Source organism: Poeciliopsis prolifica, unplaced genomic scaffold (assembly GCF_027474105.1).
Source record: "Poeciliopsis prolifica strain line A6 unplaced genomic scaffold, Auburn_PproV2 SCAFFOLD011, whole genome shotgun sequence".
Taxonomy (NCBI): Eukaryota; Metazoa; Chordata; class Actinopteri; order Cyprinodontiformes; family Poeciliidae; genus Poeciliopsis; species Poeciliopsis prolifica.
Genome location: NW_026562386.1, coordinates 10595570 through 10618670, shown reverse-complemented (window position 1 = coordinate 10618670; position 23101 = coordinate 10595570). Strand labels below are relative to the sequence as shown.

Genomic DNA, 23101 nt, shown 5'->3' with positions numbered 1-23101 from the left:
ATATCCACCTTTATATAACCTCACACATGCATTCATACATCCATGCAATCCCAATTTACCCAGAAGAATACACCAAACTCTCTTTGTGTGCTTTATGAAAAAATATTTTCTTATTTTGACAATTGCAAATGAAGAAACAAACTAAGATTTCTTTAAAAGAAATGTTTATTTATCATTGAAATAACTGTTATGCATACAGTGAAAAAAAAATAGTATTGTTAGAGAAACTCTTTAATAAGCAAAATTGTGTTTCTGAGAATAACTGAGTATCCCAAAAGTGATTTTCAAATTTTAGGTTTATTTGTTATCAGTTATGAACATTTTATATTATGTTTTTCTTTATATCACACGTTAAGTTTCTTTGAGTTTCTCATTTGTAATGAACTGCAGTATTTTGGACTATACTTGCTGTAAAACAGGAACAACATGTTGGTATGTATATAAAGCAAATTCATTTCAGTTGCAAAACAGAAATTGGAATATAAATACAATGAAAACCTATTACGCAAACTCTTGAAAATAATCATCTTTAAGCTCATTAAAGTCTCCCAAGTTTGCTAAATAAAAGCATTCATAAAACATTGACAGCGTTTTAAGTTTTCTGTTCAACAGCAGAAATATAACTGCAGATAGATTAATCGTATTTCTTAAAACCTTGGTTATAGTCAAAATCAGGCAATGTCTCAGAAAGCGTATTTGTAGGGATAGAGGGGAAATATTCAGAAAATAAATTATATAAATACTTCTATTCTTGAAAAGAATAAATAAGAATATTCTTTCAAAAGAAAATACTTTTAAGTTTTTGCTGCTAGCTTTTCTAGCTGTTGTTCTACATACACTGACACCCATCTTAAAGTGAAACAGATATTAAGATTTGAAATATTGTAAGGATTTCCAAATAATTACAAACCATCAGTCATGTAAAAAATGACTTATATACATTTTTTATTACGTCAACTTATCATGAAGTCTTGCCTGAAGTCTGCAACACCCTTTAAGAAAACTATTTGCTAAAAGATCTTCTGACAATCTAATTAAAAATTTATATTTTCCACCTTGTTCCTGGCAGTGTTGCTGGTATGGATTGTGGGAACAACATCCAATATGATGTTACAGAAAAGCATATTTGTTTTGGTAACTGTTAAGTTGGAGCAAACTACTTTTGAAGAAATTCAGTGTAGTACAGATACTTTTTGGTGTTTTTTAGGGTTTCTATAACCACACTTACTGGCATGAACCTTTAGTCCTCCACTAGTTGTCTTATTGCAGAAAGAGCATCAGGTGTGAATTTGGGTATATGATAAAGTTTTAGGTTCTATAATGTCACAGCTGCATGACTGCAAGATTACCTCAGTCTTACAAACACAATGTGCCATCTTTATTTCCCCTGGAACCCAGGATGATTTCAGGTAACTTAGGATTTACCTGGCCTTCATCAAAAAAGCAGAATGAATTTTTTTACTGCAAATAATGATTGGCCTCAGAACCTTTTTAGTTTTTTAACGCTTCCCCTTATGCTTGTGTATGTGCGTTATCTGAGACCTGTTGAAAGATGAATAGACTGAAATTATATTACCCCTCTTAAGGTATAAAATTGTGCATCCTCATGTGTTCTTAATCTGTATTTGTCTGTGAGAAGGAATTTATTCCTGTGAAATACTACAGATCCAAATCTTTACACATAGCATCATGGGGTAGAGAAGTTGGAGAAGTTTTTTGTCTAGTAGAGAAATATTGCTACAACAAGCTCTGACATGAGATCCGGTTGCTCTTGTTTCTGTTTGACTTACAGGCCAAACAGCAAAATACAGGTTCATGACAAGACCCTGTGTTTGATCTACAGCCCAAGAAAATGATGAAGGCTTGTCAATTACAATTGAATTCTAAGGAAGCTAATGACTGCTTTCATTCGTAATGAAAGAACAGGATGACAGTTTTCAGCATTTATAAATATTCTACAAGAATAGAATCAACCTCTTTTGCTCCCAAAAGTTTAACTCAGCCCCCTCTCTGTGCCTAACCCTCAACTCATAGCTTAAAAGCAAAGCATGCGTCACTTTCTATCCCGTGTTGGAATGTATTTGTATGTCACTGCCCATAATAACTCCTTGCAGGTTATGAGTAGATAGTGATGACCTCTCGCCCTCCTCCTCTCACCAACATGACTCTTTCCAAACCCTCGGTTAGCACCTCCAGAAACTCCATATCTGAGCAGTAAAATTAAGGAGTTAAAAAGAAAAGTATAGGATTTTCACACATCTCGTTGTTACTCTCTCCATGGGTTGTTGATAGGAATGGCAAAGGATACAGTTTTCATCTCCATCTGTATTGCGTGGTGGGCCTGGCATGTTCAGCAGCACTAATCGGGCATCATGAGACCTGTTAACTATTACTTCATTAAGTTTCACAGCTGTATGCATGCGGCGCACATTGGACTGATCCCTAAAACGCAGCAAGGGAGAGTTTTATTAGTGCCACAGAAAAAATGTTGAGATGATTAAAATCAGCACAAAACTAGTAAAAAAAAAAAAAAAAAAGTAGTGTTAATAGTTATAAATTGTCCAGAGCTGTTTAGAAAATACAAATGTCTCACGGTTTGAGGCTCATGAGTTCTCTGAAGTTCTCAGGAGCATTATTTCGGTTTCGCCTTTCAGCTTCACACTTCTCCTTGGTCCAGGTCATCTGGACTTTCTCTGGGGGAACCTCCATCACATCCTCCTCTTCGTCAGAGTACAGACTGCCCATACGCACCAGTGAGTGTCTGTCTTTAACCAGCTGGGCCTGTAGGTTAGTGTTAAAAATATGAAACTGATTCTAGAAGAGGTATAAATCTCTCTTTCAGTCCCAACATACCTCTCTTTGTCTTTCTGCACTGGATAGCCTCATTTGCCGTAACATCTGGGACCTCTGCTCCATCATTAGTGTTCTTTCATAAGTGTAAGCTGAGATATCACTGTCGTGCTGAAATCCCATTTAAGAAACATGAGTTGGAAATGCAGATGAAACATAATGTCTTACAAATGTTTATATTTTTCCATATTTTTTGGTGTGGATAACATGAAAACTGCATAAACTGCTTCAAACAGTCTCAAGTTTCCCAAAAAATGGATCCATATATCTGCACCTGTTTTCAGATATATGGCTACAAGTTTTTTCCCCCCAGTGGAATTACATTTGTATGTTTAAGTCATTTTATTTTGCCTATTATTTATATTATTTTTTGGCTTGTTGAAAACAACCACTCTGTGTTAGTCTGAAGCATGTCTGCTTTGTTGAGTCAATGTGATCTGATGTCCTGTTTGTCGTTATCATAAAATGTATTCCATTTGACTATTTTCTATCACTAATGAGTTACTGTGTGAGAGGAGCCCTCACCATCTCCACCACCTCCACCTCTGCTTCTATTCTCAGCTGGTACAGGAATGTGGCCAGGTCTTTCTTCATCTGGATGCTGTTGTCATCCATCTGGGCCACAGTGAAGATGCGCATTTTGCATTTTCTCCACACCTAAAATGCAAAAGTCTTGTGATCTTTTCAGTGCAATACTGAAAGTAAAGCTGCATTAAAGTCAATTTAAGAAAGATACCGGTCATATATATGTCCCACACACAAAATGAAAATGGTTTGGGAGCTTTGAAAAAAATCTCCCCATAAAACTACATTTAAATAGTCAACTAAATGAAGAGGAAGTGTTGTTCACTGACCTTGTGCTGTTTGAGCAGGAAAGGAAGCAGCATCAGCATTCCTCCGTCATGAACAATCCACCACACATCAATGTTCCCATCTGTGAAGCGTTCATGGTTGCTCGGGTAAAATGATACATTTTTGGGGACCATCAGGGCGAGGTGGGCAGCTGTTGTGCAGCGGACCGTGTCTGAAACAGAGAAGGCAACACACAGGCTGTAATATTTACATATGTGATTACCATTACTACACATAGGGCAATACAGTCTCTGCTGTCTCATTGCGCACCACAGTGTATCATGGAAGTCCTGAAATGCATCATAATTTAGTGTGGTAGGTTAAATTAGAAAAGTGAAAGGAATGTTGTACTGACTGAAAACTGAACATCCAATTCTGCTCCAGATAATTTTTTTAAAAGTTTGTTTCTCTTTACCTTTGGTGGAGAAGACTTTTCATATATATGGGATGAAAAAATACTTTTAACGACTTCAGAAGAAATAAAAACACCAAAATCAATGTTTGTTCTCATTATAACATTGCCAAAAAGACAAAGCTAAAATTCCCACAAAATTGCTTAAGGTGGATAAAAGGAAAACCAAAAACTTTTTGTCCAAAATATTACAATGCTGAAGAAAAAGTTAAATGATTTACAGATTAGACTGCTAAAGTGTCGAAATACTCTTACTGATAAAGGTTTTCCAGGCTCGGGGGTCTTCGCTCTGTCTCCAGCCGTATGGCCAACCCATAACCACGGTGTTGTGTTTCATCCCACCCAGACCACAGGACTGGATCAGGTGGGCTATGCCTTCTCGTACCTTAGTTGCTACAACAACTTGACAGAAACCTTTGACCCGCTCAATTTCCATCATGTTCTTAATGGCCTAGAAGGACAGTTGCACTTTTATTAAATTTTAGCTCATTTTAGTTTTTTCAAATTGACATCCAAGCTCAAATCTTTCAAAAGTAACATTTTCAACAAAATCTAATCAAAAACAGTAATTTGAGGTGATTAATAACTTGCATTAGCATACATGCTTATAATTATAAACAATATAAGAAAAATTAGCCCTATACAATAAAAAATGTTAACTTTCCACTGCACAAGAGCAGTGACATACAATCGAGAAACTTTTCCACCTTTTACCTGTTCAGCTGCTTGCATTTCACCATAGCTGTCCAAAAAGTTTCCCTGGATGACAGAACCAACGATAGTCAGACCCTTTCCTGCCTTTAGCTGTGAGGCGAAGGTGAGCATTCGTGGATATTTCACATGGAGGTCCTCATCTAGCTTCAGCAGAACCAGTAACTGTGGCCTAAAGAGCACAAATCACTCACAGTTGCTCAATCAACTTACCAATATCATCCCCAGTTAACAAATATTAATTCTAATATGATTAGTCAGTCAGTGCTATGAGAGAGACAACATACTGAAAGCTTGTTAATCTGTTTGGATTACTGAATCACAGGTTTTAGGTGATATGTTGTTATTCAACATGTTTATAAATGTTTTATATGACAGACTGATTTCAACATAGGCATTTCTACATATTTTGTTGAATCTAGCACATTTCCAAAGTGAGATGCAAAGGAAGTATTCTGATCCTTTGCCTGAACCACTTCAACTCTTTTTAATGTGAAGCAGCAACAGCTGTACTCCAGACTTCTCTGGATGATAGAGGAACTGTAAAACGGGAGCTCATTTCAGCCGTTTGTACCCGGGATGATGTCCTTTCTGTGGCTGGACTACAGATAGGCCAGTAAATTGAAAGCTTTGGCTTTATCATTCCACTCTTTTTTCACCACAACAGAGAGGAGCAGTGCTATAGATAAAGCCCTGAAGCTTCTATTAATCTCCGCTTCATCCTACCACCACTCAAAGTACCAAAATACTTTGAATCCATCCACTTAAGATGGAGAATGACCTGTGACCTGAAGGAAACAGCTCACCCTTTCCAGGTAGAGAACCATTTCCTCAGAGCTGGAGGAACTTATTTGAATTTTGGCCGCTTCAGACTTTGCTGCAAATTGTGCCACTTCACACTGAAGATCAAAGCCCTCCTCTCTGTCTTACACCTTGAGGTCCTGTCCATTAACACCACAAACAAGGCTGGTGAGCAGGAGTAGCCATTGAGTCCAAACCACACTGACAATCTTGCATCAGTCCCTATTAAAGGGCAAGGTTATGAGATTTTCAGATTCAAAAAACAAGTGCTGGATTGCATTGATTCACATTTTCTGTCCCTTTCTTTGCTTTTAAGCATGCCAGAAACAACTGATTGTTGTGTTCCTCATGGAAGTGAACTGCTTCTGTGGGGTTATTGTGAGATGGGATGTAAATTTTTCTGAGTAAAGCTGTTCTGCAAACATGCTTTTATTATGTTATTCCCCTTGAATTTTTGCATAGATAAACTAAACCTATGTTGCACTTTCTCTACAAACGGTGGTTTTAAATCCTCTTTTTCTAGCTGTACTCAAAACAAACATTCATATACTGGCACACAGGTTGGTATTTAACGTTAATCTCGGGGGTTGTCCATGAACACATCAGTTAAAAAGCTGAAGAAAAACTCACAAATTTACAATTTCAAAATGAAAGGTCTTCTCATTGATCCACAGTTTACTGGCGCATGCTGTGGTCAAAAATTAGAGAGACTGCTTTTGTTCTTCTGTGTGCCAACTTGTTTAAAATTTGGGTATGCATCTGAGTTCTCACTAACACTATCCTATGTATTTAAAGTAGACAGAGAGGCAAAACAAAAAGCACCACAATAAAACTGATGCTGTAGTTTCCCAGAATCTGAACACAAAATTGGCAGACTATTTCACTAGAACATACTGGAAACGGATATATGTATATATCCGTTTCTAATGATGAATCACTTCTGTTCTTTCCTGCTGTTGTGGTAATACCTCCAATTCTTGGTGTGGGGAGGTCCAGCTTCCAACCTCAGCAGGGCATAACGTGCACCACTGAGAGACAGTCCTCTTATTCCATCTCCCCACTCCTTTTCTGCCCTAATTTTATTTAGTAATTGAAACACAAAAAAAGATTGAGGAAATAAGTTGTCAGCTAGATATATGTAGCAGTCAAACAGAAAAAACAACCATTTTAAGAATTCAATTTAGTAGAACACTGAGTCAATACATACCCTTGGTATTCAATGTATTTGTAGATCATTCCTGCAATGCCCATGGCCACTATGGCATAGTACCAGGAGGATATGAACATGAGAGCCAGACACATACTCATGCCAAGGAATGATAACGCCCTGCAGGGGTGATACATATTTGGTTGCATTATAATGGGTGTCCTTCACTGAAGGTGTGAAGAAACTTCTGCTTGTAATAAAAAATCTGACTGTTACAAAGATCAAAACATTGATCTAAATAAACTAACCAGTGGTAATATTTGAATCTTGGCCTCCAGTTGGGTGTCCGTAAGAGAGTTTGCACTGCACAAGCCAAGTTTACAAAGAGATAGCACATCAAGAAAAACCTGGAGAAAAAGAAAACATTGTCAAAATAAACATTTGAATGAATTAATTGACTGGTCCATCTTAATAAACTGGGATATAATTGAAAATGTATGTATTTTACATTTCCTTCCATTCACTGTTGGATTAATGTGACTTCATAGCCCTGTAGGAATAGTTACATTCCTCAGTTAAAACTTGTGTGACTAAACCTTTTTGAGGATGGTGTCAAGGACAACTGCCAACACAGTCTCTTGCTGGCATATGCTGCAACAAAGCCATACCATAGCTTTATATCAGTCTTAATTTTTTTGTGTGTGTGCTATGTCATTATTACACTTTCTGAGAAATTTGCTGCAAGCCACAATGGCAAAGATGGACGAAGTTACCTAACTATATCATCAAAATGTATCAATGTGTGTGTTAACTTTAAAACATAAAGATAATAAAGCAAAGTTTTTGATGATATTCTTATTCACTGAGTGGTTGCAGCTGGTTAAAAATATAGAAAAATGTGACTGATGACGGGCTTGTTTGTGGGGAATCAGTCAAATGTTTCATGTTTGCTTACATGGACAGGATGGGCGCGACCATGTCCAGTGAGGCAATCAGTATCCCCAACTCAGCTATAAGCCCAGTTAGCAGCAGAGCCCATGTTGGCTCTCCATTTGCCTTCCCGTGACCAAACACCTAGGCAAAAAATCAACACATTTATATGCAGTAATGCAAATCACTTCTTGTTTGGTTCTTTACCATATTCAAATACATGTACCGATAAGCTTTTCCCAATGCAAATATTTGTTCCTTAACATGCTGACAGACATTATTTTGTTTAGTAGAATATAAAATAGGAAGTGAATATTTTTCCGCACCCTAAGGAAAGGAATAATGTTGTCCTTGGCAATAGCTTGTAAAAGCCGTGGAGCACCAGTGAGGGACTGCAGGCCCGCTCCAACAGTAGAGAAGAAAGAGCCAATGACAATAACCCAAGGAGATGGCCAGGAGAGCGTGCCAACAACAAGGTTCTGTTTTACAGCATTTCCAAATCTGCAAGGAAGCGATAACTGAGTATGATTGCCAATAATGACCCGGCTATTTCTGCTGTTTCTTTTTTCCTATTTAATTGTAAGCAATCACCTATGGTACTGAAACTAGAAGTACTTAAACAAACTTACTTGTCCCTCAGGACTACTCCTTCTATACAGGACCCAAACAGGACCACAGAACTTAAATCTAAACAACATGATCAAGGAGTGTAAAGTGGGACGTGTCTTTTTGCAGCTTTATCAAGTCAGCTTTTACATTATCCTTAAGAATAAACATTGTCAAGTGTCTGATAACCTAAAGGATACAAACAAGAGAAGTAGTTGTAATGGCTAAAATTGTTCCCACAGGAATGGACTTCTGAGCGTCCCGGAGATCACCAGATCTGTTAGAGCCTGCCATGATACCTGCAGAAAAAGAACATGTAACCTCAGGACATTTAAAATATGCTACACAATGCCATCTAATGGCTGATGCCAACACTTCTGTGTCTTCTCAGTGAACACTGTAAACAAGAAAATAGTCTGTCTTACCAGTAGCAGATGGGAAAAAGATCCCCACCAAAAGTGTAAAGGATGTAGCAATGTCTGCTGACACATAGTTGACAAAGTTCTCTAAGGGACTATGAGCATCCAATGACCGCAGTCCTGCTTTTCCAAGATCTCTCCCTTCTGCAAGTAGTTGCTCCACATGTTTTCTATCACAGCAAAAATATATTTTAGGGAAAAATGGTGTCACATTAGATCAACAAATAAAGTCCATATTTTTGTACAGCAGAAAATGAAAAAATTATATCATGGTTAGATCTTCAAATTCCACTTCACCTAATATAAAAGCAATTCAACTCAGTTGCATTTATAAAGCAAATTCAGGTATTTTAGGACATTTCAAAATGCTTTACTATAACACAAGCAAACAGTTCAACAATGAGACAAGTCATATAATAATGGAAAAAATATAACAAATAAAAAGCATGTCCAAACAATATATAAGATATTTTAAAAACTAAATTGTACAATACTCAATAAGCTAAATCAATTCTTTTTCAAAACAGTATGTTTTACAATTGGTTTTTAGAGGAAGAATGTTATCAACCTGAGGAACAAAGAGGAGTTATCTTAACCTCCAGATAGATATGATAATATCCTATGCTATTTCCTTTAGGATTCAGATGAAGAATGAAAACATTGCATCCAAATCCAGAACTGTGAGGAACACCGTTCTTGATTCAATTCCAAACCAAAATCTCTAAATGAAATATTAACTGGACCACTTCAAAGCAGCAACTCCACATATGCCTCAATTGCATGTTGGATTTACCTCTGATTATCCCACTTCCCAGTCCAGGGATGCCCTGTATCTCTGTTACATTGTTTTGGATGAAATAGTCATCACACTGAGCACTGCTCAAGTTCCCACCAACGCAGAACCGATTCCACAGTTGACTGGGTTCTGTGATGTTCCCCTTTACCTCAGTTTTAGCACATACATCAAAGCCATCTCTCACCAAAGTCCTGTTGCCCAACATGCATATCCTGCAGCAAGAGAATATACAGAGGATAATTACTTACACATTTAAAAAAAGGGGGGGAACAATACTGACACTAAAAGACATAAAATTGTTATTCTATTTAATGGTTAAATGTAGAAAAGTGAAAGAAACGCACTTGTTTTTCTCATTACAAACACATGATGTTAAATAAATGTTAAGTCACTTAACAAATCCCTCAACTTCCTTCTCAGACATCTCTATTTTCACAGCACTTACGGGAATTTTGGTGGATGCGTCATGGATTTTATTGCCCCAGCATAGATGGAGACAATTGAGATAATAACACAAGCCAGGAAAAGAGATGCGAGCTTGTTGACATATTTGACCCCCACAAAAACCACCACTGCCATGAGACTGAGACACAGCGTTCCATAAACTCGCATGTTGTTTAGCAGGGCACTGTCACGGCCAAGATGATCACTGGAATGAAAAATAGCTGCCTGAGGAACCAGATATTTCTGAAACAAAATAGCAACACATAGGTTAATACACACAGCTTACACAGGATTTCTATAATTAATAATAGAAAGTAGACAACAACAAAAAAAACTGCACAGTATTTTTTAAAATTAAAACTCTTTTTCCCACTTAAATAAATTTCCAGCAACAGATTTAAGTATGTGTTAACAATTATAGTTATTCAATCAAAACACAAAACTCACGAATCATCTTTATTCAAGTGTATAAAATTCTGCAATATTTACTCTAGATGTTTTGGGGTGAATGATTTGCACCACATGTTATCCTGACCGCTTGTTGGATGTTTTTGAAAACAAAAAGGCAGATTCAGCTCCCGGATGTATGCCACGTGCATACATCCGGGAAGCATATGGCAACAATTGCCATAGGCAACAATTGAGGAAGCATATGGCAACAATTTAAATTTCTTGCCATTCACTTTCAGGGAAGTAAACAAACAGCTAGCAGCAAACCACTCTCTGACCACTAACTAACTTATGTTAGTAGCCTTTTTATCAATCTCTTCCCAACACAAAGTCATTCCTTTTGTAGATGTCAGCTTCAAACACTCTCCTGATAGAAGACTTTTTTAAAATATATTTATCTCTAGTGTAGAGACTCTCTACCATTCCTTTTTTTTTTTTTTGCAGACATAAACTGGTGGAAGATATTTAATTGCTAATTTCGAACAAAATTTAGTATAAAACATTAGTAGAAATATAATGGAGGAAATATATTGTAACAAACTAACCAAGAAGATTTCAATGGCTCCAAGAATGTACATGGCAGAGGCAAAGGTGGTGCCCAAGTAGAAACAGAGCCCCACAGCTCCTCCAAACTCAGGGCCAAGTGAGCGTGAGATCATGAAATATGCCCCTCCAGCTATGAAAGAGAAGAACAACTTGTCAGTCTCCAAAAGTCTTTCTATTTTACCCGATTTTGTTGATAGAAGGTCTTTTGTCCTAAAGTAGCAGAACATGCAAAAAACATTTTAATTGGCATTTGATTGTTCACCATAGCATCAAAGGAGGCAGAACTCAGTAGTCTCTCCTTTATGCAGTTGTGTTCATCACCATTTCTTCCTCTACTTTGTTTTCTCCTAAACTACAGCTGGCACAGCCTGTCATTAATGCTCAGGCTGGGCTAATTAACATGTCCATCAATAACTGCAGATAAGTGGATTATTCTGTAAGTTGTTTCTCCACCATTAGCACATTTAGCAGCAAGTGTATGAGATTGATTAACCGTGCTAAGATAATCCTCCTGGCTGTGATTGGTTGTTTTTGGTAGGGACAAATCTGGAGTGGTGCATTTCTTGAGACGGTCACAGCAGCTCAGGGAGGGGGTGGAAGATATCAATCTTTTCACAGAATTTATGCCTCGTAACATACTGTCAGGACATTTAGATTTATTCATCTGCTATTCTTAGCTACATTGGCTTTATCTTCACTCTATATGCAAGGATAATAACTGAAGGCTGAAGCTACAACCCTCAAAACAATCAAATTATGTGGTGTTTTTTTTTATTTATTATCATTATTTTACTTGTTGCTTGTTTAATGATTGAAGAGAGAGGACAGAAGCTGTCGCTTTAAACTTTAGCAGGGGATAAAAGAAAAATATACTAGGCACTGGCATAGACCATATCATATTGTGAATGATGTCATAACCAACATGTATTTTTTTAAAACTTTCTTTCATACAAATTATGGGAAGTAAATGAGAATTTGTCCAAGTCGAAATATTTAGGTGTCAAACTTTGACCATGAGTCAAAACATTTAAACCTAGCTGAACTGAGTTTAGTTATTTTTAAGGCTGTACTAGGACATCACTTCAAACTGTTTTCCATCTCCATTTGCTCACAAGAAGTAAGCAAAGTTGCACTTACAAAATATGCAAAACATTAGGATAGTATAAATCTATTTCTATAGACTTTTAAAAGACTGGGAATGTCTGTGTTCTACTCTTTACCTGGAACAACACCATTAGTAGCAATGGCACTCATAGATATGGCTGTTAGCATTGTCTGTAAGAGAAAGAAGAAAATGTTACATTAGAGCATATTTCAACAAAATTTGGTGGAACTTCAAATCCTGATAGCTTTTCAAGGCAAATGTAAAAGTTGAAAACACACTTTTATGAAAGTGGTGACAGCAATGGCCAACATAAAACACATTTATATCTTATGGACTGAGAGTGAGGATGATGGTCAAAAAAGTATAGGAAATGTCAAAGTGACAGTTTGTTTACACAAATAATTGCGCTTCAGCGCATTCATAAATCTTCAGTATTTGATGACACCATTGTCACTGGATGGTTAATGAGTCTGCGAATACACAGGAAGTTGATGCAGGACCAATGGTCCAAGACTATGATGATTACAGTGGATGTCTGGGAAATCCCCTTCAGTCCACTCCTCAACTTTCTTACATAACAACATGTCTACCGTGAATCCCTTCTGGTTCTAAGAACCACCCTCAGTCTATACCAGAGGTGCTCATCATATATACTGTAGACATTGCTCAGAAAAAGGCCCTATAGAGATTATACTTCCTCCTTTAAAGATGTACAACCTGCAACATTAGACTGTGGTCATCTCTACAATCCCCAAATATGTTGGAAGCAAAGCAGTTTCCTGTGATATCCTGTATAAATGTTTCTCTGATAAACATTTAACTGAAAGTGTTTTTCAATAATATGCATATTTGCACTGATTCATTCTTGTAGTATTATTTTGTAATAACACAGCATACGCGCATTTGCTTAAAAATGAATTTTTTTCAGTTCACATACATGAATTTGCATTTAAAATGTCTGTATACGGAAATCAAAATGGAACTGAAGTCATAGTCTGTGTTTGTATCCATAACCTTGACCACATTCTGGTTCTCAGTTTGAAATAATGCTTACGTTTACTTTTTAGGTAAGGGTAACTGGGTGTAGACATTGCATTATGTTCATACTAACACATGAGCAGCACATCAGGACAATCAGAAGGGACTGTATGATGCCGGCCATTCCCACAATCCAAGTGAGTCGAAGGAAGAGAATGACCCCAAAGATGTTCTGGAGACACGGCAGGTAGACGCCCATCAGAGTTCCCATGTTGGGGGACTAGCAAGGAGACAGAGAGGAGGGAAGGCTGTGTTGAGCATGACATTACAGGAAACAAGTGTAATGATCATTAATATTGACTGATGCACTTTTAAAGGTCATTCAATCATGTTATCAGCACTTTGTGTGTATTTAGGTCTTACATTGACCTTGTCTAACTGCAGACTGCCCTGTTTCATAAGCAATCTATCAACAAAATTTGATAACTTGAAAGAGAAAGCACAAAGTGAGCCAACTAGAAAGTATAGTGTTTCAGAGTCTAAACGTTCTCCCTGAACACGTAAAGCAAAAACAAAACTTGCTTCCTGACTCCTGACCTTGGGGGTCTTCCTCCGAGAGGCCTCTGCACTTTCTTCCTCTTCATGCTCCTTGGCACCCTGTGTGACATTGGTGTAGTTGACCAAGCGGCTGAGCAGAGAGGAAACCTTCGGCCGGATGTCAAGCTCTTCCTGGAATGAGAGGTTGTCTGAAGCTAATTTTCTGGTAGATTCGATTTTTATCTTTAAACAATGGACGTATTGTATGGAAAAGGCAATGGACCTCAAATAATGCCAGGTTTCTGTCATAGAAGTCATTCCTTCTGCCAGAGGTATCAGCACTGCTAAGGAAAGGGCTGTCCTCTTTATGATTCCCATGTCCTGTCAGAGTGTAAGAAAAAAGTGAAGCTTTTAGACTGGAAAGACATTATTTTGCTAGATGGAGCACAAACAAAGAATAACAACAATTATCGACATAAATACAGCAACACTTAAAAAGAAAACTTAATCAATTGCTTAAAAGATGCACAAATACAAATATGATGTGGTACTCAATACAGAGGAAGCTTCTTATGATAAACACTTAAAATTTTAAAGTCTAGTTAATCAAATGACAACTTTTACTATTCATTTCTTGAATTCTGAATTCTGCATCTCCAATGGGGCAAAAGTCTCACATTTTATCTACAGCTGTACTGTGTGCTTTTGCATGCTAAAAGACAGATGCCATTAAACTGTTTTGTTTGATTCAGTTTGAAGGCAGACATACAATTTTAAAAAATTGCAAAATTAAGCAATTTTGCTTTGAAAACATGAGCTCAAAAAGCAGAAAGACAGCTTTCCAACTTTGTCTCTAAATCACAAACAATAAGAAAAAATATTTAGCTGGCACTTATTGAAATTTCATTGTTCAGATTTTGAAAAAAAAATGGCATTACAGAGATAAAATCCAAATGGAAAAAAATTAGGCTAAAAAACACAAGCAGGTTTCTTTGATTGGTAATTAAAAATTGAAAACAATTTTTTTATAGTCTTCTCTTCCAGCTTTTAACTGTCACTGTTCATTTTAATTGAAAAGATCTTAACAACGTCCATGTAGCAGAAACACAATTCACTCAGCGAAATGGAAAATAGCGACCAATAGCGCAGCAAGTCCAGGTGATAAACAAGCAACTAATTAGATTCCACTTTCATTTATTTTAGCTTTTGAGGAAAGAATCAAACAGAGATAATCACCACTGCTGGGCCAATTATTGCACACAAAGCATTACGGCAAACTTTACCCACACACTCACACTCACAGGCATCCACCTCATTACCAAGAAATTACCTAACCTCTAAATTATTAGAGCATGTAAACTTCCACAGGCTCCATCTTGGAACCTGAATTAATACTGCAACTAAAAACTGGCCAACTTACCAAGGGGGCACGGAAGGGAAAAAACAAGTATTCTCAACTGTGATGCATGACCCTCAAGGCCGGTCCTCACTCACCTGTGCTCCGTGTCCCACTGCTGACAAGAATGCTGTGGGGAAGCATAGCTATGTGCTGTATGCAGTGTGCCGGAGAGTACCCTGTGCTCTAGCCTGGGGAATTGTCGATTTGTATCCAGGACACCCGGTCACCCAAAGCGAAAACTCACTCAGAGGCTTGATCTAACACATGGTGTGCAGACTGTGGGGAGCAGTGGGGTAGAGATGTGTACTAATTCACATGAATGTTCAGGAACAGGCAAACATAAATAGTTGTGTATTGTTATTTTAGTCATTCCATTCAATTCAGTTTATTTATATGCTTCCAATTAAAAAAATGTCAGTTTACGAAAAAAGCTAAACAAAGCAAAACAAAAAAAAGAAAAACAATCACATCACGACAGATACACAGCTTACAATTGTGTTATGGGGCATAAACCGAAGATTTAAAGCAGTTTTTTGTGTAAAAAAAAGTAACAGCTCCCACGAGGTTGAGTTACTTTTTAAGAGAAACATTATCTCTTATTTCCATATTTGTTTCTTGAAAACACAATAATAAAATGCAGACTACAGTCTTACAGATGCGTGCAAACAATATCAGACTAACTCATGAGAGTACCTTCTTTCACAAGTTGTTTTAGTGTTGACTACATTTTTTATGCCAAACTCTAATTGTTTTTTTGTTTTTGTTTTTTTTTAACAGTATTTGTGGTCTCCCATAAAGTCAAGATTTTTGTTTAAATTTGTGTCCTGCAGCTCCTCAAGTTACTAAAGGTTTTTATGTTTGATTGATCCATTATCTTGTCTGTAAAATGTCTTGGTAGGTTTGTCATTTTCCATTAATCACTTTGTTTTTAGACAACAGATTAAACCGCCTAACATATACAGAGTTTTGGATATCATGTTATCAGTCATCATTCTTTTCCATAACGTCATCTGAACTTTCTGCTATATCTGGTATGTTTGACTCTATGTGTTCACTAATTTTCTCCTCCTCTACAAGATCTGCTCAAACCAAAACATTTTATTGAGCTAAAATTACAATAATGATCAAATTTACAACTCGAGTAATCTCATACAGCAATAGGTTGCAGTTATCTTCATGGTTGTCAGAGACGAATACATAATCAAAATAAAAGTTCACAAATAAAAAAGTATGTGCAATTTCTGTTTTTCTGCTCATAATTTTTAGTTCTCTCCTGAAACCAAGTTTTTTTTTTTTTTTTAGTTAGAACTCTAGTCTGCTTTCAATATGGGAGGATAACAAGTACTGTTGTGTAAACATAAACAAATAGTGCCCTCTAGTGAGGTTTGAAGGTATTGCATTGAACACAAAAATGGGATGGGGCATGTTCTTCCTCTTCTGTTCAGAAATAGATGCAAATGAATAAAAGAGAAAAGAAAAAAAGGAGCAGCCCACCCCCTTCCTACCACAGCGTCCTATCCATTCACCACTTTAGAAAACATGTCGTTGTTCAATACTCAACCAGCCTTATGTTTCATGGGCTTAGGAGGCAGCAGGGTTTTCCAGCTAATGGTCTAATTGGAAAGATTAAGTGCGCTTTTATGAATGCATATAGGAGTTTTGCTCTGTGCACAGAACAACAATCTCTACTCAATCTGCATCTACATATATTATGCAGCTTGCCCAAAATATTTAACAAGGAGATCAAACCCACCTGGGAATGGCAACTTTCAAAGAACATTACAGCTTCATCTTACAATCATCTGTTGGCACTGCTTAAAGTGGATTGGAAAACAATATCATTTTCATAAGCTCAAAGAGTTAAAGAAATAGAATCCTGTTTGCTAAACCTTCTCTCTGTGCGGTATTCAAGACTTTAACAACATGAGGCAAAAATGTCAAAGCTCAGAACACTTGATGTGGAATGGTAATGCTTACACACCCTTTGGAGAGGCACATTTATGTAAGTGTGCACACATACATGTGTGAGCACGCTTTGCTCTGACTGAAAGGTTTCTGAAGAAAAGAAAGCTCTCATTTAGACTTATATAACACTCATTTGTTATGATAAAGGGAAATTGTAAATGACATGACATATTCATAATCATGTTAATCACAAGTAAAGAAATTAAGTATTAGATGCATTTATTGGAATGCCTTGAAAAGACATGCAAAAAGTCCTTAAGGAAATTAAACTTGCATCAGACTGAAATTTAGAAAATCCAAATTAATGTTTGTGTTCAATCCGCAACCAATTAAACACAGTTATATTCAGGGTGGGATCTTCCAAAACATTTTAGCATGAAAAAGGTTTCTTATATATTCACATAAATGTGACAGACACAGAATGAGCAGAAAGGGCTGGCTGGTAGAAAAATCAATTTGTTCTCATACTGTTTTATTTTCATTTATTTGAAATAAAACAGTAACAGTAATATACTACATGACCTGTAAGGAGGAATATATGACGATGACATTGAACTGAGAAAACATACCTAACAGTTATTGGTTTTTACACATGTGTACACTTTTTTAGAGAGTGTGCGGTCTGCTGCATGAGAATACCAGGCCAAAATCTGCAAAGGGTGTGTTCCTTTAATTACATTTTGGAAAATATTCCAGATAGAGGAACAATTATCAACCATTCTCATTGATTTATTACTTTTGATAAGGAACATAGCCACTGTCCACAATGTTTTCGCTTATATATATATATATATATATATATATATATATATATATATATATATATATATATATATATATATATATATATATATATATATATATATATATATATATATGTTAAATAGGATTTATGTATAATGTATATTGTTGTGTGTTGATAGGTATGTATATGTGGATACAGATGTTCACATTGGGCATATACTTAATTTATAGATTTATTCTTGGGCGCATTCCGTTAAAGTAGATGTATTGATTGATATAAATTTATTTTACAAGGTTTTCTTTTTTCTTTTTCTTGTTCAACTGTGTGTGCGTGTGCATGTAGGTGTGTTTGTTCATGTATAAATCAGTGACGCGCGGTTCAAAGCCGATGAGGCACTGAATTAATCATAATAATATTTACAAATACATGTTATTGTTTACATGAGGAACTTTTACGCATGAGAACTTCGGTTTTAGGCTTAATGTTTATTTTGCGATTTTAATACGTGATTGCTGTGGTACAAGGAGAAAACTATAAATATATCGCTGCACTCCCCAGACCATACATCACTAACATGAATAAATGCACAGATTCATACCAGTTTTAATGTGGATATGGTCGACACAATAGCTGTGACACGTCTGGAATGAAAAATTACATCAACCTCATTTTAACAAAACCTCAGAGATCTATCACTTTCAAACACACACCGCAAAAGTGTGTGTTTGCAGTGTGCATTAATATGCACTTCTTTTTATAAGTGCATTAATATTCAAAACAAAAATGAAAAAAAATGGCTTTGTTCTTGAATTGATTTTAGTATTCTTCCCACCTTGGCCTGTGGCAAAAAAACAAAATAACTCTGTTTCAGCGGTACACCCATATTAGCTGTAATCACTGTTTCATGCAGTGTAAAACCTAAGCTGAACAGAGGAACGCTAACCTGCTGTGCCTTAAAGCAAATCATATCAGCTTTGATGTGCTCTAATGATGAAAAAGGGATGGCAGCTCCATCTGATCACCTCAGGGGGTGAAGGTGGGTGGAAAGAGAAGCATGGCACTCTTACACAGACTTCTAAAAAGACAAAAATGAACTAAATGAGGATGCCAGTGTGTGTAGATTTAACAGATAAACAAATTGTGGCCTGTTCATGAAAATGTAATTTATTTGGAAATTGCCCAAGGTTTAAGATTTTATGCTTAACTTGAATTTTATTTGCAAATACTGCTGCAAACAGCACAATCTACTCGAGGAATACATTAAAACTATGTTTATACCTTTGATTTAAAAGGCGGAAGTAAGCAACATTTAATTTATGGTTGGATTCTACACTGTTCACAGATAGACTGTGGCTACAGTCTCAAACTAATATAACTAAAACAAAATTATAATGCAAATGTGAACAAACTTCAAATTTAATTATGTATTTAAAATAGCTCAATATGCTTTTTTACGAAACATATATCAAAACCAAAATCCAATTTTGTAGTGAGGCTGCCAGTCCATGCCATCTTTAAATACCTTCGTAAAATGTAGGTATGTAATCTATAGGGTACATGTTGACACGTAATTTCCATTTGCAAAATGAATCTTCATGTTACTTTCAAATAATGAATGGGATGATCTGATGAGATGGAACATTCTACAAAACAGTACAAGAGAAGCTCAAATTTTGAGGTTCAAAACCTGGAAAAATGGAGCTAACAGGGATTGAAAACCAACCTGACATTCATAGAAATGGACAGGAATTATTGACTGGATGTGACAGAAAAAAAGATTCAACATTTCTGTTGAATAATCAGCAAAAACAGTACATATCTAAACATGGATCAAGTATCAGAATTTTCAAGTATGTCATCAATTTAAACTTCAGACATGAAAATAAAGAAAGAAAGAAATGAAGATGGGAGAAAGGCAACGTCAACTCCAACTTCTGTTTCTCTCATGATGGAAAAAAGGCAACAAATTGAAAGATAATGGTGAAAGGACAGCACCCTGAGGTTCCCCTATGTTCCTAACCATCATTAGTCTCACAAATTGTGTTCTGTTTTTCATGCAGTCCTTAATTCAAGTGATTGTGGAGGCCTGTGTTTTCCACACAAGCCTCTTGTGTGGAAGACACAGGAGGCCAATTTAGCCTGCTAAGCAGGCTAAATTGTGTTAAAAGCATTGGAGAAACCAATAATCATAAGTCAGACAATGATGCCAGCTTTGTCCAGGTGACAGTAGGTACAAAATTAATCATCTAATTTATAGGTAGGTACAATGAATCAACTACACATCCTAATGAATGGAATCAATGTATAACATTCAGTTAGCATAACATGGATGTTTTTAGACTGTGGGAGAATGTTGTTCCCTGTTGTACCATCCATCCCTCCATCCATGGATCCATGGAGGGATGGATGGAGGTGAGAATAACAGTTCCTGGTACTGTTATTTGTTCACTAACGTTCACTAAAAACATTTGAAGTCTTCATAGAAGAGGTGTATATAATTAAATTAAATTGCACACAAGATGACTATATTTATTCAAGTTTTCAAAGCAATTGAGTAGGGTAATCAGAATAAAGAGGCCTGAATATTGCACAGTTCAGATTTCTGTTAAAGAAAATGTAAAACAGAACACAATTCACTTCCATCGCAGGATTGTGCATCTCTTTGTGTTGGTGTATCAAGTACAATACAAATACATTAGACAAACAAGCAAAAGAAAATAATGCCGAAAAGTTTCAAAGCAAACAAATGTACCTCCACAGAAAATTTTGGACAATTCTGTAGCTGCAACAGAAAAAAATTTAACAAAAAATGTCACACCACCATAAGTCATAATGAGGGAAGACAGTTTTTAAAACAAACACTGCTGTAGCAAGATGTTTGAAAATCCCTTATAGAAAACATGTAACTTAAATTAAACTTCAAACTCATTCCATCAGTTTTTAAAGACTTTGTTTCTTTTAGTTTACAAATCTGAACATTAAGACTTGATTGAAGTAAAAACTGAAAGATTTAGTTCAGTCTTTGCATTAGATTATTTTCTTCTGCTGTATAATGTATCATATGTAACTGTTTCTGTACTCTGACTTCTTCCTAAACTTTCACCTACCACCTCTACAGCTTATGTAAACAAGAAATTTAAAATATTGTATTAATTATGTTGTGGAAGCTATTCATTTTTTAATTAGACTGAGATTTTTGCCTACAGAAATAGCTGCATGACTGATCAATTAATTAGCTTCACTGATGGAGCTCTTTTATGAGTCTTTTTATATACTCCCAAAATATGTTGACCAAAATCTAACATTTTACAATAATACTGATGACAAATAACAAATACAGGACAAATAACAAACTTTTAGTTGAAAAAGTTGTTTCCTGCTAGTAGAATTAAAAGGAAACTAGAACTATTCTACTCAAACATTTTAAAACATAAATGCTACTAAATGATAAAAACTCCAAAGCTGTTTTGATAATCAATTCATCTACCTCTGTCATCTTTACTATAAACAGTGACAACATTTCTAAAGGCCTGCCATCCATGTCTTTATGTGTGCTCTGCGTTCTACATATGACAACGCAGCAGGAAAGATCAGCAGAAATACAAATAGTTTCCAGTCCTACTGCTATTTCAAGGGATGCAGTTCAGTAGTGCAATAACCACAATGTCGGTACTGCCCTTTGCTCACAGAGCTGGGTTCAGTGCATATTGAAACAGACTCTGCACTGTCACTTCCTCCATGAATTACACGTCACACTCTGGACAAAGACTCATAGCATGTAACACAGTCAGCCACCTATTCCTGTTGGGATTCATGCAGAAAGTTCCCTTACGTTATACTGATTTTAATCATCTTGCCATATTCCCACCCATTTCTCCACACATTTAGTAAAAAGTGGTGTACTACAATGTTTTACACAGACTAAAAGGCACTTGTCTCTCTGTGCTACTTGTAATGGGAGGCTTTCATGCATTCCAGGAATATACAAGCTAACAGCTGAAGGAACAAGACCTAACAGGCTAAGGTCTTAGAATTCAAATACCAGCTAAAGTAGGGGTAATTTTATCAATAAAGCATTATGGTCTTCAAAACCAATCTACTCACTTATCTACAAATCTACATATTTATTAAAAGCTTAGAAAAACAGGTGACTAGTTATGTATTTAAATTTCAATTCTGGTCCATTTCATGTTTTCAATGGCAAGCAGTTCACAAACAAAAACACATTACTATTACTTCAACTTTATGCTACAAGTCAGTGAGACAGCTTGTGTTCAGCCCATCCTGAGGGTAACTGGTTGCCTTATTTAAAGGCTACGCCTTTGTGAGTCTTTCACTTGGAAAACGACAGAAAAAAGTGGTTTCTCTGGTTTCAGCCCACATAAACAAACGCTGCTTTCACAAAAAATGAAGCAAAGTAAAATAGCCGTCTCCAGAAGCTGTTGTCTGCACTTCTTTCTCCTCGACTTTCATCTGTTGTTGATAACTTATGTGCTGGCCCTGCTTCTTCTGGGTCGAGACATGCCGAAAGGCAGAGAAGTGAGGAGAGGAGAAATTTGCTTGTGTGTTGTGAGCAACCAATCTTTTCTTGTGAAAAGAGATCCTCTACTGGCACAAAGAAAGCCCCATCTTTTGTGCGAAGATCTACTTCAGGCCCACCCCCAATGTGTGTGTTTCTTTTCCCCAACAGTTCTCACCACTTTTGTTTTTCCTATGTTACAACTATAGGCTTACATTTCTGTTTAAGTCCAGCACTATGTGAGAAAAAAAAGGAAAAACATAACATTTAAAATGTTCTTTCCAACTTTACTTAAGGTAAGTTGTGCAAAATATCTCTGATTATTTTAGAAAAACATTTTCCGGTCATAAACTATTGCCATGGTAACCATTCAACCAGATGTTCACAAAGCTCCCAAGAAAATAAATGACCTGCTTATGCTGTGATTTGAGCAAGTAAAAAAGGTATCCATTTAAAGATAGATCTACAAGCTGACTTTCCATCTCGGTTAAAAATAAACTATAAAAGTTATGAGACTTACCATCAGCACCATCTTGATGGTCAGGGCAGTCCTGTCCAGTGTCCCTGTAATCAACCCAGTTAATTCCTTCCAAACTGTCATAGCTGGACTGAGCCTGATCCTTTACTGGTACGACTGTGAAGTGAGGCATGTTTTCATTCCTCTTCTTTGCACTTTCAGCTCAAACTCAACTTCCTAGGCTAACTGTTAGCCAGCCACACTTCAACTCCCACTAATGGCAACTACATTCCACTACACTGCGCTCACTTCCTCTGAAGAGCATTATCATACTCCCCGCCCCCGAGCCAGCCTCTGATGGTTTTTTTTTTTGTCTGTGCTCACCAGCTCTGGAGGTCCGGGGAGAGGTGCGTGCTAAAAGAAACCCCTTCA

At 36.5% G+C, this 23101-nt stretch overlaps 1 protein-coding gene across 1 annotated transcript; it reads right to left on the bottom strand.

Moving 5' to 3' along the window:
* Positions 1-147: 147 nt before the first annotated feature.
* Positions 148-23012, bottom strand: slc12a4 (solute carrier family 12 member 4). Its single transcript, XM_055036594.1, is given in 25 exon segments — positions 148-2207; positions 2309-2442; positions 2594-2781; positions 2854-2961; positions 3376-3507; positions 3705-3874; positions 4370-4565; positions 4829-4997; positions 6595-6699; positions 6834-6953; positions 7082-7180; positions 7729-7847; positions 8030-8204; positions 8333-8390; positions 8510-8608; positions 8735-8851; positions 8854-8898; positions 9522-9736; positions 9970-10211; positions 10964-11094; positions 12185-12239; positions 13181-13327; positions 13645-13776; positions 13868-13965; positions 22733-23012. Coding segments are annotated over 25 exon segments (3276 nt in total). The 5' UTR covers positions 22863-23012; the 3' UTR covers positions 148-2115.
* Between the last annotated feature and the right edge of the window lie 89 nt (positions 23013-23101).